We start from the raw sequence: 26,299 nt of genomic DNA, 5'->3' as shown, positions 1-26,299 counted from the left end.
CAAATGGCTTACTGCCATCTGAATGGCTGAACTGCTGCCTTTCTTGCGCTTTTGGACCATTAAACCTTTCTTACTGTAATAAACTGACAGACATAAGGGTTCTGGGCACGGTAAGTGGAAATGAGGAGGCGTAGATGGCCTAGCCTCAAGTGGTATGTGCAGGGACAGAAGGATCCTGTAACACCATCTGCAAATTGATGGTGTTGCAGCTCAAAAGAACAGCTCTGGCCACTCCAAGCCCACAGCGTTCCTGCCTTGCTTTTGTCCTCTCCAGCTCTCCTGTCCAGTGGCCTTCAGCTACTCTGCCACAATATCTGCTCCAGGATACTCCCTGGAGCCTTCAGTGGAGGTAACTGGGGACTGAGCAGGGTCTGACAGCTCCCCTCTCTTGTGACTAAGTGTGCATCCCTTATGGATCGCAGTGCAGGAGTTCTCTGAAGTCACCTGGACAGGGAGAGAGGAGGGAGGTGTTCGTTTCAGAAGCGCTTGTTGGCCTTCTGTAGACAGGCCTTAGGTTTTGAAGAAAACCAAGACTGTGAATGAGACATGGAATTCTGTAAGATGAGAGTCCTGGTGGGGTTCAACACGCTTGCCATGGGTTCTGTTGGGGATGAGATACATAATAATTATTATTGGGTTGGAGTTTCAAGGGCAGCATTGTGTCTGCTGTAGCAGAACCAAGCAGCAATGGAGCAGAAGGGCTTGTTAGGGGATTGAGCTGCTTCAATCCACTACCATCCACAACAAAAACGTGTTTTGGCTAAGTCAGGCTTAGGTGTTGGTGAAAATTTGAGTTTTAAATTTGGAGTTTGACATTATACTAGTTTTAATTTTAATTTCTAATCAGAGTTAGAAGACCAAATCACTTTCCCAGTAGCTGCCTTTGCTAAATTTAAGTATGTCCCAAGTGGCAGCAGGTAAATACGAGGCAATAAGGAAAGGACAGTGGGTCTTCGTGGAGCTGTAACAGTGCAGGCACGGATTCCAATCGCGGTTAGGAAAGAGGCTCCGCTGCGCTTCTCGCGGATGCGCGATGGATGGAGGAAACAGGCTCCGCTGCCCTTGTCGAGGGGGCGCGGTGGCCCAGGGAGCTGGGGGACGCGGGGAAGGCGGGGAGGAGGGCGGGCAGCCCCAGTCCGGAGCGTCCCTCAGAGGCCCGTGCCCCGCCGGCCCGGGGCCCGTCCCCGCTGTCCCTGAGGGTCCCTGCCCGGCCCCGCCCCTCCCGGCGGGGGCGAGCCCCGGCCGCGCTCTCCTATTGGCCGCGGCGGGCGCGGGGCCGCGGGCGGCGGCGCTGATTGGCTGCGCGGCGCAGGGCGGGCGGGGCGCGGCGGGGCCGGGTGGCGGCGGGGCCGGCGGGAGCGTGGCCGGCCCAGCCCAGCCCGGTGCAGCCCAGCCCAGCTCGGCCCGGTGCAGCCCAGCTCAGCCCGGCCCGGCGCAACCCGGTGCGGCCGCCGCAGGACGCGCAGCCCCGCACTTCCCGGTGAGCGCCCGAACCGCGCGGGGCCTCTGCCTTCGCCGCTCCCGCGCGGCAGCGGGACTCTCCGCGGGCTCCGTCTCCCGCCGCCTCCATCCCCGCAGGCGGCGGTGCCCACGTTGCCGGAGCAGTTCCGCGTCCCCCCCGCCGCTCGCTGATGCCCTTCCGCCGGGTCCCCGGCCCAGCGCACCCTGCGGGGAGCGGGGCGGCACTGGGCCGTGGCCGCGGGGCTTCTGCCGGCGGGCGGGGGTTGCGGGGGCTGGTGCCGTCCTTGCTGCTCGGGGGACCCTGCCCCGCCGGAGCTGAGCGTGGGGCTGGACCCCGGCGGGGCCCGGCGCCGTCCCCGTGGACCCCGGGGACCACGGAGCGCAGGAGGGTTCGTCATTCCCCGCCGTTCGGCCGCACCGGGAGGCGGGTTTGCGATGCTCTGTGCCCCGGCAGCGGCACCCCCGACGGGCGGGTGGGCCCCGGCACGGACCTGCAGCGAGAAAAGGGGGGAAAAGGGAACGCGAGGGCACAAAACCCGCGAGAAAACTGCTGCGTACCGCGGGGAGAACGGCGCTGGCTTTGCGTGGAGGGCTCCCCTGGCTGAGGTGTTGCAGGCAGCTGAGTAATGGTGTTCGTGGAGGCCTGGTGCTGCACTTCAGCTGAGGTTCAGCTGGGCTTTTCAGTTTCCTGTTCTCCGGCTGGTGCTGGTGATGCAAAACCCAAGCCAATACCTCATGCTTTGGTTTGATACATGCTTAGCATCACTTCCCTTACCGTCATGTGTGCTTAAAGTAGCGCGGGGCTGTTCAGCCAGAGCTTTGCCTTTGCCTAGCTGGGCTTTTACCTCTGTGATTCTCCATCTCTGTTTATAAAATAGAGAAGGGAATGATATGCAAAGAAACCGAACTATTGTGGGAGGTTTCCAAGTAATTTTGTAATCAGTAATGAATGTTGAGGCTTACAAATACTGGATTTTGCCCTACAGTTCAAAGGCACAGTTGGTGGGTATGGGCTCTTAAAAGGGTCTTTGCTCTTACAGTTTGAAGCAAGGAATTTGGTAAAGGTTGAAAGTCAACTGGTATGAAAGGAGGGTAATAGTAGGGTTACCTTCTGGAAGCTCTACACTAAGGAAATTACCTATTGAATCCTGTTATAACCTGGTTATTGTGTTATAAATTTAATTGGCAGTTTTTCAGTTCTTGTTGCATTGGTTTTTTATTGTAATTGTTTTTTCTGTAGTGTGAGTATGGGGCAAGTTGTGTCTGGGGGCAGTTTGTCTTCTCTGACTGGAGTTACAAATGCAGACTTAGGGGTCAGTGATTTAAATGCTGGATCACAGCTCACCATACATGTGCACAGCATATGCAAAGAAGGATAATATCTGGATTTCGTAGTGCTTCTCATCCTTAGTGTTTAAAGCACTCCTGAAACATCACTGGTCTGACTGTATGGATAGGGAAGCTGACAGAGATACAGGGAAGGAAAGCTGTTATTGCAAGTTATGTGCTGGGTAGCTTTTTGGACTGAAAATCTATGTTCAGGTCTTCTGTGTCTGCAGTCTGTGTGTGTGGTTCCTCCTGGACAACCTCAAGTGCAGAGGACAGTGATTCAGACATCTGCAGATAAATGGAGACCTGAGTCAGTGTAGTGTTATTAGACAAGGTGACCACTTGTAAAATATGTGTGGCAAAATGCAATAAAACTGTTCTATTAGTCTTTCATTAGGCCTTTAGTCTTCTGAGAAATGTCAGCCTTGGAGGCATACTGTACAGTGAGGTGTCTTGTGCATCCAGATACAAAGTAAACTCAAATAAGTGGATAAAATTGGATATTTATGCCCAGTGGCAGTAAGCAAGCACAGCATGCAAATAAACACCAAGCAAATCAGTAGGTGTCCTGCTGGCAGCTGTGCTGTCATTGGGAAAGGAGAACGTCCTAATCTGGATTTCTTCAGAAGCAGGGAGGAACTCAGATGCTTGCCAGCCATGTGTATGTGCATTCAAACCAGCTCTTGCTGCCTCTGCCAGCAGTTTGGGCGTCTCCAGGTGGTTCCCCTTGCCATGTCTGGGTGGTGTGGTGCTTAACAGCCAAGTTTGAGAGCAGTTTATCCAATGCCTTGTCTCCCTACAGGTGCAATGGGCAGCAGCCCAGCTGTAGCTGCCTGTGTGTGCAAGTGCAGCTGTACAGGCACCACTCCTGCTCTTGGTGGTGTAGAGCCTTCCTCTGGGTTTGTGCTCTGAGTGTTGGGCCTGAATTAAAACAGCTCAGGTGATGTTGTGATGTACCTCCACTACTGCTTGGCCTCATACATTCAGGGATTAATAGGTTCACAGGATTGGGAAGAGTTCACGTCTGGTCAAAGGCCAGTTGGATCTGCTTCTTGGCTTCTGAGCTTTGTTTCATGACTTCTAGGATTGAGAGTCCATTCCAGAAACACTGTTAAAATTTTTTATCAGTTTCAAGTACAAATTAAATTCCCTTCCTTTCTTATCCAAATGAAAACAGCTCATGGAAGTGCCTCAGAAAAGAGGGCTGTTAGTTGCACTATGTGTATGTGCAATATGAACAGGGTAGCATGCACTGTTGTATCTCTGTTGTAAAGAGATACAGTTATATGTTTAAATCTTACTGGATTGGCTGTATACCAAGAGCTTTAAATCAAATGGGGACTCTTTGAACTTGGATGAATCTCCTTTGTTCTTGGCTTTGCCTTTGTGAGAGGGAGCAAGTAGGAGAAAGGAATAGATCTTGAGTAATTCTCAGATTCCATGTAAGACTTTTCTCATCATTATTGGTTTCAAATACCTTTTTATTCCTCCTTGTATGTTGCAACTTGTCCATCTGTGTGCACGACTTTTGTTCAAGCAGACTTTTCCAGTAGGGCCTTTTCTTCTTTTGCAGTTCTTTTTAAGCTCTTAAGAGTTTTTCAGGCACAGTGATAAGTCTGAATCAAATAGTGAGGTGTCTTATCCCATTTGAAAAAGTAGCATAAAAGAGCTGGGTTCCATCAGAAGGAAAGCAGCTGGTGCTGATGTGTAGGGAGCTGTGAAAGTACAGGTAAGTAATGCGAAAATGACACATCAGGAGCACTGAAGTTTAAAGACCAAGAATCCACCACACAGATAATTATCACTGTGGGCCCATTGCCTATGGAAGGATAGATATGCTTTAAAAGTTATGTAACAGATTTGTCTTTCCAGAGGCTGAAAACACTCTATTCTTTTTCCTGATGGATCTGCTTTCAAATCTCCCTTCTTTATGTACAGAAGATGTTGCCTTAGGGGTCAGAGCTGCTACCAACTAAAAGTAGATAATTTTCCCAGCCACTGTTCTGTGGCTTGAAAACCACTTCTGTCCCCTCTTGGTTTTCTGAATGTTGCAATCTGTTTTATCAAATCATGGTCCTGTTGCCTGAAATGACAGCTATGGTCCAGGAAAACAGAGAACGTGCAATTTTCTTAGCCATATGGTGTTTGTGCAAAAATAACAGTATTCTGGGGGTTTTCCAAAGCACGCAAAGTGTCTAAAACAGAGAATATTGTTGTAAACTATTTCTGTGGCTTTCAGGCTCTCTTCTGATCTGTGGGAGTAGGGTTCTGTACTGCATCCTTGTATTAGATTGTTTGTCTTTCCTTTGACATAATATTTTACTCTTCCTTTTCCATATTTAGCCAGTGTTAGAAATTCAGAAGAAGAATGAGGTAGTAATAAGCTGCTTATGTGTTGCAGCTCTTGGCTGTATGGAAGAAGAAGCGTGACTCTCTTGCTGTCCAATAAGAGGCACATCTACTTGCATCATGGACAGTAATTTCAGAGGGTATGGTTTTCTTTTTGAAAAGTAATCCCACTTTTTGCAGCGTGAAGTTTAGGTTCTCTTTTCCTAGTTTGTGAATTTGGAGTAATTTGCATTTTGTGTGTGACAGCTTCTATGGCCGTAAATTCTGCTGAGGAAATGGATGCATGTCCTAGCAAGGGCTGGACAGTCACGGAATTCTTTTATGGCACCAGCAAGGAGCTGATCCCCTAAGTGCTTTAGGGATAGCGTTGGGCACCTGCAGTGTCCAGGACACAGGTCTGCCCTAGTGATGAACGTAACTTTTATAAAATGATAAAGCTGTGCTGTCCTGGCTGATGTGAGAAAGCACTGAAGTCACTCAACTAGAAGTACTGCCTTTAGTAAGTGAATGCTGTCAGCTTGAAGAAATGTGAACTTAGTTTTTCACAATTTAACAGTTCCCCTTTTTAATGCCTTCTGCCATTATTTCAGTGAACCTCTCTCAGTTTTTATGCAGGAAATAAAGTATTTGTGTAGATGAGTGCTCGTATTGTATCAAACTCCTCCTTTGGGCTCTGGCTGAAAGGCAGTGTACTATATAACTTCTGTGGCAAGGTGCAAGGCACTTTAAAGACAATAAAGCTTCAGACTTAGTGACTTTCCCATTTAGATTTTGTGATTTTTCCTGAAATGCAACTTGGTGTTGGCAGGTAGTGTTTACCTTCTTGTGACTCTTATAAAAGTCTTGGCAGTTTAAGCACTAACATCTAGTTCTGGTGTTTCAGGGGGATGTACTGCAGCTTGCTGAAGAATTCATGTAAAAAATCAGTATGTCTCAAATGCACTCCAGGTGACAGGATGAAGTGCCAAACTTACTGCTTTAGCTGTGTAGCTGTAATTCCGAGAGCAGAAAAAACTTCTAAACCTGTCTCCAGCTTTCCCTTATCTCAAACATTTTAAAATATTCCTTATTCCAGAAGGAATTTCCCTTGCTGTCTCCAAACAAAGTTCAGTTTTAATTTTACAAATGAATATACATTGCTTTGCAGCTGTTGTACCCATATATAATTCTGTTTTACTTAGGAATTTTTTAGCAATGTCCTCAAAATGCCTGAAGTTTGAAACCTGGCATAGTTCCAGTACCTTGAAAATTGGCTGGATAACAGAAAAAATTGCCCAAAGAAATTGGGCAATCCTTACCTGGCACGTGCTTGGGGCTAGTGTATTGGAATACACTAGTCCAATTTAACCCTGGCCTGCTTGGGATATGACAACGTGCCTTTTCCGAGGTGTGGGCAGCTGCTGGGAACCCACACGAGGGTGGCTGTTCTGGGAGTGCATCCCTGAGATGTCTTCCCAAGCAGAAGGCTGTTCCTTTGCCTCAGGAGGGGACTGCTGTTGTGGGAGAAACCTGTGTGTGCTTCCTTTGGTTTATAGTGCTTTTGTATTCTGTGTTGACTCCCTTAGGGTGCTTTTTGCCGGGTCAGTGGAGAGATTTGGATTCAGGTTGCCGTGTCAGAGTCTGTTCCCCACACCGTGCTGCTGTCCCAGCTGTACGGGCTGTGTTGGGGAGCATGGATGATCCTGGAGTCAGGATCAGCGCGTCTCTCGCCCATTTCCTGTCATCTCTTCTGCCATCTGCATGTCACGAGCACCCAATTTCCTCTCCTGGAGTCTTTCAGCCTGCCCGCAGTGTCAGTGTGATGTGCTCTCCATTTCCACTGCTCTTCCCACACAGCTTCCCAGCCCTTGTGTTCATGGTGTGTCAGATCTTCTTTTAAGAGCTCTTAGTCCTACCTGTGAGCTCTAAAAACAAATGCTTCTACCTGGAAGACCATTACTGCTCTGCAGGAGGCACGGCAGAACATCCGCTGTCCTGCTGGGTGAAGGAGCTGCTCGTGTGGAAAGGGAAGCTGGCAGGGGGACGGGGTGAGCTGAGGGAAGCAGTGGGAGAGGTGCTGCCCTGCCCATGGTGTCAGTGGACAGCTCAGCCTGGAGTACTGTGGGTGGAATGTTTACCGGAAATGTGTCAATGTGTTACCCAAGAGCGCGGATTGCCAGCACGAGGTTTTCTTTCTAGTTGTTGTTGGGGTATTGGGTTTTATTCAGGGCTTTCTTTTTTTTTTTTTTTCCCTCCCCTTGTACCTTTGGTTTCATCACTGGTTTCTCACAGAATGGAACAGTGGGTGTTAGGAAAACACATAAATTAGTGATGATGTTTTCATGGTGTCCTATTTTTGATGTTTGGCTCAATTTTAAAGCATCCAGATTCCATCTGTAAGCCTTGCACTAGGCAAAGCACAGGGCAGCAAGTTCCTCATGGAAATTTCTTCCCCAGTGCTGGCTGATTTCATGCTGGGTTCATTGCCTGTGCTCTCAATGTTAAATCACCTCTTCCTCTTTCCTCCCTAGCAAATGAACAATCCTACAGATTTTTTTTTTTTCACAAGACATGTCACCTCTTGTCCTTCCAGGCCTCTTCCTTTCTGAATAAGGTAGGGCAAGAATACAGGCTTCAGAAGCCACTGAGGAAAACAGGAAAAAAAAAATCAGTTTGCAGGGAAAGGAAAGAATAATATCCCTCATTTGTATTTGTAACTCATCAGGCTCAATGTTGATTAAAGACTTTGAACATCACCACAGCATGCCAATTTTGGCTTCCTCTTTCAGTGAAAGATGAAGTTTGCAGAGGTTCTTGGCAGCATCTCTTGACAGCAAACACAACTGAAATAAACTCATATGTTTTTAATTGGTCTGGCAATAATACAGAAAAGTACTTAAGTGACATAAATATCATGAAGATTAAGTATTTTAAATAAACTTGATGCAGTAATATTTTCTGTTTGTATTATGTTTCCTCCCAATTTGTGTGTCAGTCCTTCTCAAATAATGGGAACCAGCCATCTTGTTCTTCTCTGTTAACTCTCTTTCCACATCTGTCATGAATTACACATTTTTTGCAAGGTGCTTGCTTCATATTGATGTTGTGATGTTCACCAAAAAAAATTAGGGCACTGGGAGCAGGATGGAGGTAGTAAGTTTGTATTGAAGCATTTTTAACAGCTCTCACTGTATATATCTGATCATATAAATGATTGCCTTGGTGGGAATTGGAGAACATGACAGGTAGAAAAGCTGTTAGAAACCAAACCAAACTGCTCTGGACAGATTTCAGGCATGATGCTTCCTTCACAGCAACAGGCCAGAGGGTAATCCTGCCACAGGGTGCTGTGGGCAGGCTACAAGCCATGACTTCTCCATCCTTAACAGCTGCATCACTTCAGGCAAAGCTGAGCACACTGACACTGATGGGCCCCCATGGCAGGTGTGAGGGATGGGATTTACCTGTATGGACCGAGCTGCAGGTGTGAGGGATGGGATTTACCTGTATGGACCGAGCTGCAGGTGTGAGGGATGGGATTTACCTGTATGGACTGAGCTGCAGGTGTGAGGGATGGGATTTACCCAGTATGGACTGAGCTGCCATTCACTGTCGTGTTCTCCCCTCTCAGTTCCAGTATAAAGCAAGCCTTGTTTTTTGCTCCACAGCTATTGCTGCAATGCAGCTTCCTGGAGAGAGAAATAGGATTACACAATCAGAGTGTGCTGGTGGAGGTAGGAAAGCAGAGGATGAGCTGGGCTCAGATGAACTCCACATTCCTTGTTTGCAGGGCGGTTTTACCAGGTAATGGATATACAGGGGAGCAAATCTTCCTTTGTTCCGTGCTTTGGGCAGCGGGTGTTGGAAGGGGCTGCTGGAGCATGATGCTTCTGCCTTGGCTGTTGTGAAAAGCAGCTGAAGCAAAACATAGAAAGGGCTGGTTAGTGTTACAAGGGGAGGGAGTAGAGGCAAGTGGAGACAATGACAAGCGGTACTAGGGGCTGGATTCATGTTATGGGGCCTTTGACTGGGAAGGACTTTACTGATTGCAGCAACAGTCTGTGCATTGCAGTAACTATGACTGACAAATCTTGTGCTTTTCTTCTTCCAATAATTAAATCCAAAATGCCAGTTCCTTTTAGCAGTAACAGGAGACTGCTTGCCTAATTTCTTACCAGTAACTTTTTTTCCCCTTGGCCAAGAAGGTGATTGGAAAACACTTCCTGTTAGTAATGTAGGCTGTAGGATTCCTGCTGTTCATTTATTCATTAAAATTGGACCCTTATGTGATTGTGTATCAGTTTAGAGTTCGTTGTTTCACTTCTCTGTAGATTTTGGTGTAGTGGGACTTGGTTCAACCAAAATGGTAGGACTGACTATGGACATGGGTTCCATGGGTAGGTGATGTTTCAACAGGGAGTCAAGTGTGGTGGCTCCTCAGGGTGGACTTCTTGTTCCTCACACTGCATGAATGTTTCCTTTCCCTGGTGTACCTGGTTTGCTCTGAGCCGAACTTGTGACTCCACTGGACACCAAGAAGGGTTTGGTGATTTTTCTTCCCCAAATTAGGAATCTCTCTGGTGTGGATTGGAGACTGAGTGATGGAAGCAGGTGACAGGAGAGCTAAAACAAAGTGGGGTTCTTCAGAAAAGAAGCTCAGAAGGTGCTAGTACCCCACAAACCCAAGGCTGTTTGCATCATTTCAGAATGCAACACTTGCATAAAGCATCTTTTTTTCCCGAGAAAATATGCAGAGAAAATTAGTTTCTGGAGTGATCTGATAAATGATAGGAAATGGCTCACAGCTTCACTTTTGTTGTTCCAAATGGAAAAGAGAGAGGAGAAAGGAACTGTTTGTTGTATCTGGTCAAAATCCACACTCAGCCTTGCATAACTGATCCTCTGCTCTGTCTGGTGAGCAAGATTAGCAGGCTTGCAGCCACATTCCTCTCATCTTGCGAAACTCCAACCTCTAAATATCTTTTATGTACTGTCACTAGTTAACAGCAAAGAGGGAAAAGGGGCAGCTTAAGATGATACTGACACTCACAAAGCACATGATGTATCTTCTATGAAGAATTACCCGATTACTGATAAATCCTGCAATTGCATCCATTTGGTGAAACCCTGATTTTATGAAGGAGAAGGGAAATTTGCTGTTGTTCTTTCTCTGAGCTTCTATGACAGTGCCCTCTTGAGAGAGAGAGGTTAACTACCAGTGAGGGCAGAACTCAGAAGGGAACCACTTGCTGTTCCATTGTTGTGATGCTGCTTACTTTTATAAGCTACCCATAGGAAGATAAACGTCTCACACAAAAGGTTTTTTTTAAATAAATAAGTTGTTTAACCTAACTGCTAGCTCATTATTCCACACTGATTGTACTCATCCTGGAGTAGTTATCCTGGGTTTGTTTTCCCATGTTTATGCAGCCTCTCTTAACATCACAGTTATAAAAGGCATCCTTCATCAGTTTCTTGGTTCCAGGACCCTCTTCTCTGACCCCAGCGAGTAAGCTGGACGTGCTCAACTTGTATTAGAACTTCTGTAAAGATTTTTCCAAATTTAGAAGTTTTCCTAAAACTGGTCAACACTTTTTAACTACCAAAATGTGGTGCATAAAATCTCCACATGGAGGTACCAGACTGAAGAGCAGAGCCCTGTTTCTTGTGTGGCTGTCAGAGTTACCATGAGAGTTGAGGGTGCAGTAGAGATGTACTTCGATGAGCCTTTACCAGTGAGTTTAGCCATTAGCACACTTAGTAAGGTCCAGTTTATCTCCTCAATTTGTATCCAGATGTTTAGTATCTGTGTGAAATGCTGTGATGCAGCAGATTCGTTAGTTTGGTTAAACAGGCAATATATAAGGAGTAAATAAGCACAGTTTATGCAGGAGCCTTGTGGATTTTTCCCTAGTGGGTAACTTTCAGGTTTTGATCACCAGAGAGTCTTCCAGTTCCCAGTTTTTCTACCTTGCCTTTAACTCAGCAGAGTACTTTGGCTCATTCACAACTCTAGTTTTTGTGAATGAGTGCAGTGAAGTAAAAGGGACTACTTGAGAAACATGTATCTTGCTGAATCAGATTGGCACTAGTTTCTTTCTCCATCTGGAGCCCAAAAATAATGTTCTAAACATATCAAGGAATTTAGTAACCGAGTCTTTTTAACACTGTGTACATATCTATGTTTCCTGAACTGTTTTGAAAACTCCCCAACTGCTGTTCCTTTTTACCTGTTGCCTGAATAAACAGGAAATAATAGGACTTTAAATAGTAGAATTTCATGGTAATTGTGCTTAATTCCTCTATTCCTTTCTGTCTGAATGTGAAGTTCTCGTGTTTAATGGGAATTAAAGCAGTTGGCATCTGAAGAACAGAGGGGGGGTGATCCTCCTGTCCCTGGGTCAGTGTGAGTTACAGTTGTTACTGATTAATGAGTAATGCAGGTGCAGTTCAGGTGTGCCCTGCACATGTGCAACCTCTGACTTTTTCAGGCTCAATATCTGCCCAGCAAATGAAATCCCTGCAGTTAGTGGTACTGATTGTGCTGAATTCCACTCTGTTCATGAGCCTTTTAACTTCTTTCACAAAAGAAAAACTGCCTGCCTCTGTATACGGAGTGTAAAGTTACTGGATGTGCTAGGCAAGGAAGCAAGCAGCCTTCTGGCCAGCCACAGGTTGGAAAGCTGCAGTGTGCTTGCTTTCCCACAAAGCAGTTGTCCTTTTATTTTATTTTGCCCTTCATGGTAATCTTCTTTGACTAAATAAGATCTTTATCCTACTGTCTGCAAATTGTTTGCTCAGATTTTTGTAATTAAGTTGGGGTCAACATTTATATAGTCTTACTTTGTTTGCTTCCAACTGCATTGAAATACTTCTTAATATATTTTAAGGTGAACCTAGTGATTACTGCTCACAGTACCTAAAAGTTGATATGACACTCCAGCTTGTGCTTTATTCCTTCTCCAAACACAACAAGCCCTTAAGAGAGGCATTGGTTTCCCTCTTCATGCATGTTTGGGGTCCTGAGACCCTGCTGCTGAGTCTTGTGGCAACTCTGTTTTTTGAAGGAGGACTAGGACTTGGTGCTTCTGGAGGAATTTGCCATCATTTGCAGTGAAATACGTTGATATCATAGTAAACCTTACAATATTTTCCATAAAAACAAATTATCTTTGATACTAACCATGTGCTTTTACTTGGTGTTGTGGCCTGGCCGGAATCTGATCCCCATTTTGCCTTGTATCATCATCTTGTATGTCAGAAGAATGTTTGTAGCATTGATACAGAGAAATACATTAACAGTTGGTTCTACTGAAGCTGGAGATTACTTTTCAACAGTGAAGGATTGTGTAATGAGTGAGTCTTCCTTTGACAACTGCAAATCAGAGCAGAACGTGAACTTACTGCAGGTGGTTGGCCACATCCTTTCCAATGACAGACTGTTCAAATTACTGTTTCATTACCACTGTTCTCTTCATTAAATCAAATGCAAGTCCATGGGGTTTTTGTTACAGCTCCCACTTTTGTGAACTGCACATTTTTAATACATATTAAATAAAGTTTTAGTAGTTATAGTTGCTTCAAATCACTGACATGGGACTTCTAAGTTTTTTGCCCTGCAACAGGATTTATATGGTCATTGTCATCCTCTTTGTGCATCCAACCTGCCAGGCAGGGCCATTGTGGGTATGGAGGGATGAAAGCAGCCATACAGAACAACGAGAATTTAGGCTCTACCCAGGAAGTGGTAGTTTGGTATTAATCAGCCATTTGATGCAAGGGTTAAAGCAAAAAAAATCCACGATAAATAAAAGTCCACAATGGAATTATTGTCTCTCTGCAGGATGGGTTTCCAAGCAGTTTGACACAACGTGACTCAGCACGATGGGGGCACGGTGCTGACTGGAGTCTCTAGATGATGTTGCCATATAACTTGGCAGCACGAAGTACTTTTTGTCCTGCATGATTTTGTTTAATGAGTTTAGCCTCACATTATCCAAGGCAACACACAGCAGAGGCACAAGAACCTCAGTCTTCCTTAGGAGCTGTAATCCTGATTATTCACTGAATAAGTGTAGTAATGAATCACTGACACAAGGAATTGCTCTTGAATTCAGTGTTTCGTACAGGGCGAGTGTAAGCACCTACAGCTTTTCTCAGTCCTTCCCCCTCTGCTTTGTCACGTGTCCCTGCATTAACCTTCTGTCTGAATAGTATTATGGCACTTTCTGTGGTAGATTATCTGGTTAACAGGTTCAGTTTAAAGCCAGCAGTTTGTTCTAATGACTGGTAAACAGGACAGGCCAGCTTAAATATGTTGTTTACAGTCTGTGTATGTAATTAATAACAGATTTTAAATTATGAAGAAGGTGGGGGATCAGTTTTGGTTCTTATTTTGGATCAAATCAACTGCCTGTTGTGGGATGTGACAAATAACTGCAGTCTGGGCTCCTTTCTTGGCAGCTGCTCACAGTACTCACATGAGATCCCAGGCTACAGTCTCCAGCAAAGGGAGAAGGGAACCAGAACAGGATTAACCACATCTGATTCTCTTCCTTGTTGGTGTTAGTGGCATTTTGATTGGCAGTTTGTCTGGATGCTGATCAATTGTCCATTTTGGGTAGAAAAGCTCTGGAAAACAACATGGTGGCTTTAAAACTTTTACTCCTGCAACGGGTGTAAATGGGTTGTGTGGATGCTGGTGTGGCATCTGTTGGTGTGTAAATGACCTGGTAGTGTTACAATGGACACACTGCAGAGTGTACCTAGTCTGCCTGAATGACTTTGTCCCTCGTTGTTCCTGTGTTAGCACAGTGATCATCACACCACCCTCCCCAGCCGAACCAACACTGCTGCTGTGGCTGCTCTGAGTGAAGGGGAAGAAGGAAGTGTGGTGCTGCAGGAGCAGCACAAACTGGAGTGACGTTTGCCAGGAGCCTTATCTGTTTCCTGTAAGCATTGCATCTTCCGTCTTTGTCCCTTGCTGCTGATATCTGTCCTTGCCTCTGTCTGCCTTGGGCCCTTCCTTGCACCCGACTCTGCTCGTGCTGAACCAGCAGCACAAGTCTGGGGCTGGCTCTGGCTACTCCCTCATCTCCCCCCTTGCAGACAGGGTGCAGCGCCTCAGTCCAAACCCTCTGCTTAGGAAGCATCCTGCCCAAGTCTTGCATCCGACAGCTGGAGCCTGCAGAGCCTGAAGCGGGACCCCCAGCTCAGCTCACACCTGGCGCCCTGCTGCACTGCAGCCCTGCCTGCTGGGGAGCACAGGCTCCCCCTCCTCTGCTCGTTTTAATGCCCTGATTACTGAAGTGGGTAAGTCACCACCTCGCTTGTAATAATTACAGATTTCCTCTGTGATTTTTCGCTAGTCGGTTGCCACAGCAACCGTGCAGTGGCTCGGCCGAAATGCTGTCACAGGGATTTAAATCTGAAGCGGCTTAGCCTCTCTGCGTTCTGGCGCATCTTCCCTCTTGCCCCCCGGTACCATGGCAACCTGGCGATGGCAGCCCAGCCGCGGCCATGGCACCCTGTGCTGCTTTTCCCTGCATCCCTGTGTCTGAAGGGACGCTGCTGGTGTTTTGTGGGTATCCACATCTCCCCCGTTCCCGTCAGGAGCAGTGCGCAGCGGGAGGTGCGGCTGGGATGCGTGCTGGCTGTCGTGCTGCCTGCGCACCACCTGAAGGGAATGAACCAAACCAAGGTTATTCTGTGACAGTCCTGTGCCTGGGTGTCACCTTGAGGATATTTGCAAACCAGAGTGAAAATACGGGGTTTAGAGACAAAACCTGTTCTTCAACTTCCACAGTTGTTGAAAACTAAGGAGCCATTTCAAACCTTAACGCAGTCTGGCTCTGCATCTCGGAATTTGTTTCCAGAGAGCTGCCGAGGAGGCTTTTGGATGAACTCGGACGCCCACATTCCAGAGCCAGATGCTCTCGGGGTTGAGGCGAGTCGGGTGTTCCTCTCTGCTGGCTTTGGCTGAGCGCGGGCTGTAGCTGCCAGGAGCTGGTTCCATTAACCTTCATTAACTGGGGCATCCCCCCAGCTGAGCTGCGGGGCTGCAGCTCAGGGCTTCCTCTGGGTGATGCCTGTCCCCGCTGCGCGGCTGCTGGAAGGAGGTGGCAGCAATGGCATTCCTCACCAGCGCAGCCGGCAGCAGCCTGCGCTGAAGACAAGCAGGGAGTGAAGCGGGGAGCAGCACTTCCAACCCAGGAGCTGGCTGTGGGCAGTTTGGGAGCAGCACTTCCAACCCAGGAGCTGGCTGTGGGCAGTTTGGGAGCAGCACTTCCAACCCAGGAGCTGGCTGCGTGCTGGAGTTTGCATCCGAGTCCTGTAAGTGCCTTTGCCGTGTGCCCGCGGGCAATGGGGTGGGCTCAGAGTCCGGCCACGCTGTGTCCAGAGGGGAATGTGGGAATTTGTGTTTGAGCAGGTGTGTGCGTGTTGTTACGGTGTCCCTGCCATGGATGCTCAGGGATCCTGCTCCTGGTTTGTTTTCTGGACCCCGCATGGCTCTGCTTTTCCATGTCCTCAGCTGGAATGGGGGTCACCTTGAGAAAGCAGAGCTCTCGCCCTGGCTTAAGACATTTCCCTTGGTTTGGTGCGGGCTGTCTCCAAGTGAGCTGTTTTATGCCTTAGGACACAGAAAAATAAATTGTGCTTTTATGCTATTTATCTATTCTCCTGATCTCTGAGGAGGCAGCAGTAAGATGCTAGGAATAAAATCTTACAAGGAATATAACTGAATTTCCTTGGAAATGCCACTTGAAGGTATTACTTTGAAGGCAATACTTTAATTTTTTCAAAACTACAAAATGCTTGTGGAGCAACTAATCTGAAAAGCATGACTGTGCCATAATTTGTTTAATCCATTGTGAGCTGGGCTGTTTTGGTCTGGGAAATATATGGAAATGAACAGGAATGGTTTCGATATGTTTTTGCCATCTGCATTTAAAATAATGGATTTAAAACATGCAGGCTTGAAGAGATGTTTTTATATGTACCTCACTGGTAAAGTTCACTGAAATATCAAAGTGCAGGTTTTTTCAGGGGGAATTACTAAAAAAATTTAGAATTTTTCAGCTAATATAAGTTTAGTTGTGCTTGTTTTTAATCAGCATTTATGTATCATTATGCCATTTATGTAGTTATTGTTGGCTTTGCATCTGGAACTTGCCCAATTTCTAGCAGATGCTTTTTCAATCCCATTTTTTCTTTTCCTGAGACAATGTACTTCTTTCACAGGGAAGGTATAGGCACATCTCATCCCACTTTAGCTGTGCCAATAGTTCTTGGATCAAAAATGAGCTGCTCAAAAGTTTAGTGGGTCAACTGAATCCTAGTGTGCCATAATCGCAACATTGCTACCTGTTCTTATTTATTGGTTTAGGAACTGGGAGTCCTTCCTTGGCCCAATATTTTTTGAAGAGAGGGTGAACAGAGACAAGGGCAGAAATATTTTATTTTAAGAAAAAAGAAAATCATATGTTCATATCCAGCCACCAAACCCTGCTTAGAGGGCACTTGAGAAGGAGAACCTGGACATGAGTGTAGTGTGACTTTTGACTGTAAATGAGTTTTAAAACTTGATGGAAGGACTGAACCTGTTCTGGCTTTACTGCTGGTTCAGCCCTGACCGGAGTGCAGGTCCCATGAAGGAGGTAGGGATTGTCATGTCCTCATGGGTACTGGACAATACTTCCAAGCTGTAGGTATGAGGTTTTCATCTTGTGCAGTGAAGCTTGGTTTGTGCTTTTGCTGCAGTGCTCACAACAGACAGACTTGAATGCCAGCTGCATGTGGAGGGAGAGAAGGGAGCTGTGCAAAAAACCAGTTTATTATGCTTTTGTGTGCAGTATTTACTGTTTTGTCAAGACGTGAAGGACAAAACCAGTCTCTCCATTTCTATTCTCCTGAAGACTTGTGGGACTGTCCAACGCTGTTGGTGTCAAAAAATAAATAGGCAACCCTGAATAACCAACACTTGAGCTTTACTTGTAACTATGACAACTGTGTCCTTGACAACTTAAGTACAATCATGGAGTTTTCAATTACATACTGTTCTACACAAAGCCATTAAGATTATTAGAGGCATAAACAGCCTGTCAGCTTTTGTGGTTTTTGGCAAAATCCATTTAGGTGGTAGATAGACGTTTCCACTTGCAGGTCAGTGTTCTGTTGCTGGTGTTCCTGGTAGGAAGTGCCTTGGTGAGCTCTGCAGGCACAGGCTTGCCAGGCCTTGGGGAGAGCCATACTTTGCTCTTTCTCAGCTGCTGCCCATAAAATTGGGCCACATAAGTGTTGAGCTTCAAAGTGCTCAGGGGTCTCTTTTGGCTGGGTCCTGCAGACCCATCACACCTCTTTCAGGATGTCAGTCTCTGTCCTGATCCTGCTGTGTGGGGTGCCTGGAACCACCATCACTTCTGGAGTACGAGGCTGTGGCCTTTGGTTGACCAAGGGATGAGCAGCTTCTTGTTCTTTGCTGTGCCCTCTCATGAAGATGCTGCCAGGTACTGTTCTTCTTGAAGCTGAGGCTTCCAGCTCTGTTTTGTGCTGGGTTTGTATAGACACGTGATGAAAAAATCTTAATGCCAGGCTTTTATGAACACTAGATGTAAATCTTCTTTCAACCTCTTAACAGGACTTTTCTATTCAATTCTATTCTATTTCATTTGAGATAACTTTAGCCTAGCTATGACTGAATTTCTAAGTTCTTGGTGTTACTCTTACAGACTTCTCCAAATGCTTCTGTAAGCTAATTCAAATTTGTTTCAGAACTATACTTTGGGATAAAACCCCTGTTGAAGTAAAAGGACCTGTTGATTTCATTGTGTACACTCAGGCTTTCATAATTCCATAGTCTATACTGAGCTCTTAACTCTGCTCCTGGGACCAAGTGAACTGCAGTTACATACATCAACATGCTGCCAGGCCTCTTTATTTACATTGTTGTTTACTACATTTATGTGGCTAAAGCAGCAAGTCAGGATTTCTAACATCAGCCCGTGCTCTGTCAATAACTGGTGAATTCATTCAGTTGCTTTGCTTTGATCTGCTGGGTGTGGACATTCCTTGTCTCCCCAAAGGAGGGGGAGCTGTGCATTTTCAAACAGCTAGTGCTGCGTTCATTGGATCTTTTTATGCAGATACCATGATGACATTACATTACCTGATTCTTCCTCAAATGCAGACTAAGGAAGGACATGATTATGTTTAACGGATGTCAGCCTTGACTGTCTTCTACCTTGCCCATACTTAACGTTTCTTTGTGAATTTGTGGGGCTATTCCAGACTCTGGGATCTCCTTGAGCTGTTTACAGGAGTAAAATACCTGAGCTAAATCACTGATATTGTTAAAGATGCTTGTTCATGAACACTACAAGCCAGGAGACTTGTGCCCCATTAACAACTCCAAGATGGACCTGGGTCCTGCCTGACTTTTCAATGTTGTCGTTTTTAGTGTCAGGAACCACAGCTGACTTGGCTTCCCAGTTTGCAGTTCCTTCACTGTTAAAAGGCAGATGCAGAAAGAGCAGTGTCAAAGCACACTGAGCTGTAAAATAAAGAGCCTTTTTGCCTCTTGGAGGGACTCCCTCCTTGCATCCCATCTGTGCCAGCTCACCTGAGGGATGCCCGGGCAGGCTGGCTGTGGGAAGGGAGGGTTGGCATTCAGGCACAATGCTGATGCTGCCTGGGCTCCTAGAGAGCAGCAGGGCTGCTGCAGCCTCTGCACCCACCAGCAGCCCCTGTGCAGCTCACAGTGTGAGTGAGCCTTGGGCTGGGTTCACCTGCACACGGATCCAAGCAACAGGACTAAGAGATAGTCAGAGATGCTTTAAATTTCACAACAATTAGCACTTAGCATGACTATACCCTTGCTGTGCAGCCTGGAAAAGTCAAGCAAAGGAAACCAGTAAAAAAAGGAATGAATTTGCCTTTAGGTCCCTGCTCCCCAGCTCCTCAAATCCACTTTTTGGAAGCCTTGTGAAGTAATTGACCAGTGCAGCTTGTGCTGCTGTTTCTAAACCATGTAATTGTTCCTGGTTAAATGGGTTTGGAGCAGCTGAGGGACCGATGAATGTGCCCCCATGAATTTCAAACAGGTTTCTGTGTCTTTGTCAGAGTTGCAAGAAGGAGACGCAGATTTGCAGAGCTGACTTCTCCTCCCAAACCTGCAGAGCTGGCTTCTCCTCCCACCCCACTGGGTATCAGTTTTGCCTTTACCTTTGCACCTCCCCAGAGGATGTTTTCCAGGGCAGGTTCTGTGAGCTGCAGTCTGGCACACGGATGTCATGCTGCATTAGCTTCTCTGCTAGGGAGTGAGATTGGTGCACGAACTCCCAGTTTGTCTATTTTCACTCTTATATCTGGATTGAGCCCCCTCTTTTTAAAATTTTTTCCAGGGTTTCCCCCCCAAAAAAAACCACAATCATGTTCGCTCATGGAAACAATGCTTCTTTCTATGTTCACAGTAGACTGCTGCTGCTGAATGACTTGTCCCTAGTAACTAGTTTTATCTGTCAGAAGTAATCACTTGGTACAGAAATTTAGCAGCTGCTGTTTAAAAAAAAATACATCCAGTTTCACAGCATGCATTTAGAAAATGCACATTATGTTTTTCATGTGCTTGATAAACTGGACTGAGCTTTCTCTTTGAAAATAGTTTTTCTTACTAGAAGAATGTGGCTGTGGCTTAAACATATGCAGTGGCAAACACACTTTATGTAATGAGAAATTACAGACAAAATTATGCAAATGTATTTGGAAAATTAAAGTACTGAGCATTCACTTCAGAATAGCAGTTCTGTAGAGTCATCTGCACCTATGGCCTCCTCCAGCTCAGCTGCCAGTAGAGGAAAAATGTGTGGGGTAGACTTATGAATCTTTTTCTGGAAGGGTGTCACATCTTCATGGTCTGCTGGTCCTTCCCATCCCCTTTCCTGTCAGGTGTCTGAAATTGGTGGCTGTATTTTGCCTGGATTTAGGGAATTTGTGTGTCCGCAGTGGCTCCGGAGCAGCAGCGGTGATGGAGCGTGGCATCGCTGCGGCTCTGACATGTGCAGGAGAGCTGATTTCTGCTGGCTTGCAAACTCTGCTGCTGCTGCTGCTTGCAGTGCTGGAACAGGATGGGCCAGTGGGAATCGATCAGGAGATGAGTTATGGAGGCAAAATTCAATTGGTTATTGTGATAACCAAATAATGCTTGCTTAGACTAAGATACCAATCACATCAGCTGATCTCCTGTGAGAGCCTGTGTGCATAATGGAGATGGAAAAGATGTTGGGTTTAGTTATACTCACATGTGATATTACATGATTTATTCTGACTCTGGACTAGAAAATGGTAAAACTTTTTATATAAGAACTGTCAAGGAAAATTAGGACTAAGCTACTTTATTTTTAAACCTCATGCAGTAATTTTTTTTCTACGAGTAGTTCAGAAAGCCAATATCATTTCCAATTATTTTTTTCAGCCTCTAATGAATGCTGTAGTTTAGCTATTAAAGGACTCAAGATAAACAGTAAGTATAAGAAAAAAATAAGTAACATTCTGGGAGCAGACATAGGCATGGCTCACCTAGGGAGGGAAGAAGAAGGGAAACCTGGACAGTGGTGGGCACAGTGACTGGAAGGTGTTTTTGATTTGTATGTGAAGAGTCGTCTCATCCTTGTGGAGAAGGAAAGTTGGACAGCTGGCAGCCAAACCCCCATGGGAGATGACTGAAGGGCATAAGACTAAGGAGTGAACCTTGGTGGGTTGTTAAGTACGTTTGCACTGCTCCTTTTGTGAGTTCCTGCAAAGCTGTGTTACCTTTTAACAGCCTCTTAAAAAGTGATACTTTGCAGAGTAAACTTATGGAGGGAATTGGAGATTGGAGAAGTATAGACCAGATAAACAGCTCTGAGCAGAGGACATCAGTCGAGGTGCTGGGCATTTTCTCACTGACTTAGACTGGCATTTGGTTTTTGGTAGAGGGTAGTCATGAGATAAGAAATCCATGGTGTTGGGATATTTCTTCACACACTGATTATGCAAAAGTTAGCACAACTAAAGAAAAAGTCGAGAGAGAAAACGTAATGAATGAATTAAACTGATCTTGTCTTGTAAGTGAAGTTACTCTTTTCTGAAACAAAATAAACTAGTTCCCTCAGCACTTATGACCCAAAGCCTTAGGAAGCTAATCTTGCTCCTCCAGCGTGTGCACAAGTGTTGTGCAAGTGTTTGCTCACATTGGCACATTGCAGGGTACCTTGAATTTTAACTTGAACTCAGAGCAAACTATGTGAAACCAAGTGCTATTGTCTGGAAAGGCACAGGGAATTTGCTTTGTTCCTGAGTCTTAATAGGTCTATGAATTTATAAATCTCTGTAGGCAAGAGGTTTTTTGTTTTCCTTTATATATTTTGAAAAAGCTCAAGTGTGAAGGAGATTTTATTTTGCATAAAGACAATAAAGAAACTAAATTTCTCATATTTTAGTTCTGGGTAAGAGATACTTGCTATCATGGTAGCAATAGTTCAGCTACTTCCCTGCATCTGGTCACAAACATCTGCTGGCATGTTTTATTGATGGCATAAGACTGATGGAAGCTGTAAACTGTGATCTCTTTCTGCTGGAAGATCATGTCTACTATTGTTAAATAAAATTTTTCCAGGTTTATGGATAATGACATTTTGCTTGGGCTGCAAGCCTCGGTCCACTGCTGCTCCGTGGTCTGCATCCAGCAAGGTTCAAATGCCAGGCAAAGGGCTCCAGTGTCCTGCACAGAACACAGGGGCCCATGCTGATAAGTGTGAAGTTTGAATTTAACCTGTGTCCTGGATAATAATTCAATGATCTGTTTTATCTATTCCTGACTTCCAGCCTGGCTTTCTGCACAAGTGATTCAGAGTGAAAAGGGAGTCATGTTATTGTTCATGCTACTTGGCTTTCCAAGGTCAACTATATGTAACCACCTGAGGCAGAACTGCAGAATGGCTGAGGCTGGGAGGGAGCTGAGGGTGTCTGGTCCAGCCCTCTGCTCAAGCAGTGACACCTAAAGCAGTCTGCTCTGGACTGTTTGGGTTGTGGATATCTCCAGGCATGGTGATTCCATGCCCTCTCTGGGCAACCTGCCTGGGGTTTTCCTGTGTTTGGATGGAGCTCAGAGTATTTTAGTTTGTGCCCATGGCCTCTTATCCCATCACTGGACACCTCTGAGAAGCCCCTGCCCCCTTCTTTACTCGCTCCCATCATTCATTACACATTGACGGGATGCAACCTGAGCCTTCTTCAGGCTGGACAATCTCAGCTCTCACATTCTCTCTTCACAGGGTTATGATTAATGGGTATAAACTGGTTTTTCAGGAGATTGATTTTCTTTTATTTCCTAATGCTTGTCCTGCTGTCTTCTATATTAGATGAGATTTTTCTTATAAACTTAGGTCAAATAAAAAACATCAGCTTTGGCTTGAGAGACTGACTGGAAACCATTTTTTTAAAGTTCAACACAGTCTACATATATAGAGAAAGTAGAGAGGAAGAGCAAGGGAAAATAGGTGCTGACCTTTACTCCCTGGCCCTGCAGAAGCTGGGACATACAGCTTTAGCCTAGAAGTATTTTGCCTTAGTAAGACCAAGCCAAGAATCAGATATGGGGCTCAGTCCTGAGACTGCTCTGAGCATCAGCATTAATCCATCAAACCATGCTCTTGGTGTCTTTGGATGGAAATTAGTGAAAGGGGGAGTTGAAATGAGCAGTGCAATAATAGTGGCTGCATCTCTAGGGACATAAATAAGTCTTTGCATTTTTTTTTTTCCAGAACATCAACCAGAAAGAAATCTCTCAAGATTGAGTCTTTTTCAGTAAAGAAAAGATAAAATGGCTTCAATGCTGCTTAGTCGACAGCTGACCTGTTGCCTGCAGCAAAACTCCAGATTGCTGGTATTTGGTGAGTATTTCCTTGTATTTTCCTGCTTTGTATTTGGTGAGTGTTAACTTTACATTGGTGGACAGAATTCCAGTTTGAACATCACTGGGGTTTGTCCCGTGGTGTTGAGTCTTTCAAAACTTGAGAAATATGATGTTCTGCATTTTAGATAATGATGCAGTTGTAGTCCAAAGTGTATCTGGTTGATTTTTTTCTCATTCTGCAAACAAGAACGTATAAAGTTAATAATTTGCCCTTTAAACATGCTTACTTGAAGTAAAGCTCTTCAGCCATTGGAACTCTGGTTTACCCTCTGGCACTACACGGTGCAGAGATGAGACAATCATCCATCAAAATGACCTGGGCTTTCTCTTTGTGCTGTGTAGCACAACCTTGCATGTCTCCTCTTGTGAAGAGGTTTTGTGTGACTGGCATGAAGAGGTGGCCCTCACTGGGGTTGTGTGTTTCTGCCTCAAATGAGCTCTAGTGTGAAATAAAACCCTACCACATGGCACCAAATTGCTTTCTCCTAAGTGAATGGCAAGTTTTTCTTGGCTCTGGCTTGCAATTTAGCTTGTGTACGTGTATATTAAACCTGCAGTCTCTCTGAAACAGATATAAAAATTAAATTCCTGTTGGCTGTGTTGGACAAAATGGTGTGGAGTCTTAAGATCATCCATTCCATGTACTGTTACACTGAATACAGTATGGCTGAATGGCTTTTCTTGTGACTGAGTAAATCTTAGTGTTTCTCCTGTCCTTTCACCCTCCCTCTGCAATGCCACTGTGCTCTGCCACTGCCAGGATAAAGCAAGCACACCCTTCCATTTGCTCAGAAACTTAAACATCATTGATTTCCTTTTAAATAATACACTTTGGGGAGCAACTGACCTTTGACTAAAGAACACCAAGTCTGGTCTTATAACCATTAGAAAATATTAGGTCAGTGTTTCAGTGCAGGATGCACTTCTATTTATGGGAGTGACGCACTGATTATCCACCCTGGGCAGGAGCAGGGATCGTTCAGTCAATCGTGGGCAATGGAAAGTGCTTGCAGCAAGCAGGCCTCGTTAGCTCCTGGTCCTTTGAGCTAATCTGTCACCTCAGCACCACTTAATGCTCCCTGTCCCTCCCAGTGTCTTGCGCAACTCTGTGCTGCTTCCGTAGCACAGAGGTACAGAAGGGAAGTGGAGGGCAGATGCACAAACTCCTCTTCCTTTCTTGCTGTCAATGAGGGAGTCTAGATCCTCCTAAGAAAGGAAAGCAGCTCTGGACTCCATTAATCCATCCTTGCTTCCAGAAAACTTCCAAGCCTGCTAAAATTCTGAAGCAAATAATAGAGGGTCTTGGCTGCAGGTTGTATAAGAGACCTGTGGCCTTTGGGTCTGAATGCTTTGTGTGAGTGGGCAGAGATCAGGAAAGATGGAGCAAGAGGAGAGCCCCTCACCAGAGGACCTGTGTCCTGTGACATTGCTGGCTTGCAGAATAGGCAGGAAGCTCTGCTTCTGCCAAAGCTGGAGCTTCAGGCCATTTTCCTGAGCCCCAGCTCAGGCTGCAGTGCTGCTGGGCTCTGTTGCTTTCAGGGAGGCGCTGAGGGTGATGTCCAGGAGCTCTCTGCTCCAGAGTGCTCGCCTCCAAGGTATTTCAGAGCACTCAAGTTCAGAGCTTTACAGACTAAAAAAGGGACTTGTACATTACTCCCACAGAAATCCTGCGGTGCCATTTGGGCTGATACTTTTGGAGTTTTTTTTAGATAATGAAATTACAGGGTTTCCAAGGGGGGATGGAGGTGGAGAGGGGGGAATAGTTTGCCTCTTGGTAGGTCTTTGTGTCTGTAGGCTGTCATGTTTCAGTTGTATGTTCATGAAGCAAATCATTCTGTTCATCTTGAATCTATGATAAATTTATTTACACAGAGGCTTTTTCATCCTTCACTATTTCTCTAGTTGGAAAATTCTTGTTACCTAACCATTGCATACTGTTCTCATTACTCACACAATACTAACCCCTGGGAAGCAAACTAGAAAGGGAAAATGGAAATCATTTAAGTTGATCAAAATGCAAAAGCTAAGCAAAACACATGAAAGTAATATGCAACTTAAATCTTACCTGAAAATGTGAAGCCTATAAGTATCATGCCTTCCTTGAAAATAAGCCCTTAATCAGAGATGCTTTTGTTTTCCTTCTCTGTTTGATCTGCTCGATAGTTTGCCCTCAAAGATAAAGTTCACTAGAACTGGAAGGGTGGCAGAATGACAATAGGGTTAGTAACTAACCTAATCTTTCTTTTACAAAGCCTCCTGCATTGTGCTGTCCATGGGTATCAGCCAGGTAGGGCCAGGAGAGGCAGCTGATTGTGGAGAAATGAGGATGTATCTTGATGTGACATCTTACCTGAATTGAGTTCTGTTGTTCCTGTCAGCCTGGTGTCCTGCAAGTTGATCACAACTGGTAGTGTTCATGTAAATGTTTATTCCCCTTGTGCCAGCTCTGGTTTTATCAGCTGGCCACTGCAGCAGGAAAGCTGTTCTGGCTCCGTGCTTCGGAGGCAGATGAGGATGCAGTTGGTTGTTGGCTGGTAGGGCAGTACCACAGCTATGAGGACAGGCTGGCACTCCAGAGATGTAGTTCAGTTTCCTGCTGATTACCCAAAGGGGTTGAATTTGTCTTTGAATCCTGCACTGAAAGCATGGCAGAAGGTCAGGCTGCTGCCTGAAGGTAGCATCAGTTTGCATTAGTGCACACCCATGCCCTTCTAGGATGCTGATCTGTTCTGCAGCTTCTGCAGCCTCCCCAGGCAATTTGCTTATTTCTGAACTGATCTTACCTTTAAAACTTTATTTCTAACATTTACATTTAGCCTAAGTTTCAAAACAGGAAAAAAATCAAATCCTTACTATTTGTCCTGTCCTCAAAGGACCTGGAGGCTGGAATATTTCTTTTTCTTTGCCTTTTACGTATTTGATAACTACTGTCTCCCCTAAGACCTCATACTTTTCTGTCTGCTGGCCTAAATACTGTTTGAGTCTCTCCTTGTAGGTCCAGTTTTTCTCCTCCAGAGTCTGTGCCCTTCCACAGCAGTGCACTAAGTGGACTACACTTGTTGAAGCTGTACCTCACCTAACTCAGCCTGTTTCCTGTCTCTCTGCAGAGGATAATAATGTTTAGCACTCAGGTGTGCTGCTGTAAAGTCTGAGAGATGTTCATACTAGTTATTGACTTGTCCCCATCACAGTTACCACATAGAGGCTAGAAAACCACGAGAATTTATTCTC

The 26,299-nt window shown here is 45.5% G+C and overlaps 1 protein-coding gene across 1 annotated transcript in view; it reads left to right on the top strand.

Moving 5' to 3' along the window:
* Positions 1-1,339: 1,339 nt before the first annotated feature.
* Positions 1,340-26,299, top strand: part of ABAT (4-aminobutyrate aminotransferase) — a 48,419-nt gene continuing 23,459 nt past the window's right edge. Inside the window, exons 1-2 of the mRNA XM_082291802.1 lie at positions 1,340-1,480; positions 22,917-23,045. Of these exons, the coding sequence (XP_082147928.1) occupies positions 22,976-23,045 (70 nt within the window). The 5' untranslated portion in view covers positions 1,340-1,480; positions 22,917-22,975. The remainder of the gene's footprint in view (positions 1,481-22,916; positions 23,046-26,299) is intronic.

Source organism: Coloeus monedula, assembly GCF_965178545.1.
Source record: "Coloeus monedula genome assembly, chromosome: 16".
Taxonomy (NCBI): Eukaryota; Metazoa; Chordata; class Aves; order Passeriformes; family Corvidae; genus Coloeus; species Coloeus monedula.
Note: the sequence above shows the minus strand (reverse complement) of the source record. Positions and strands in the feature narration are given on the sequence as shown.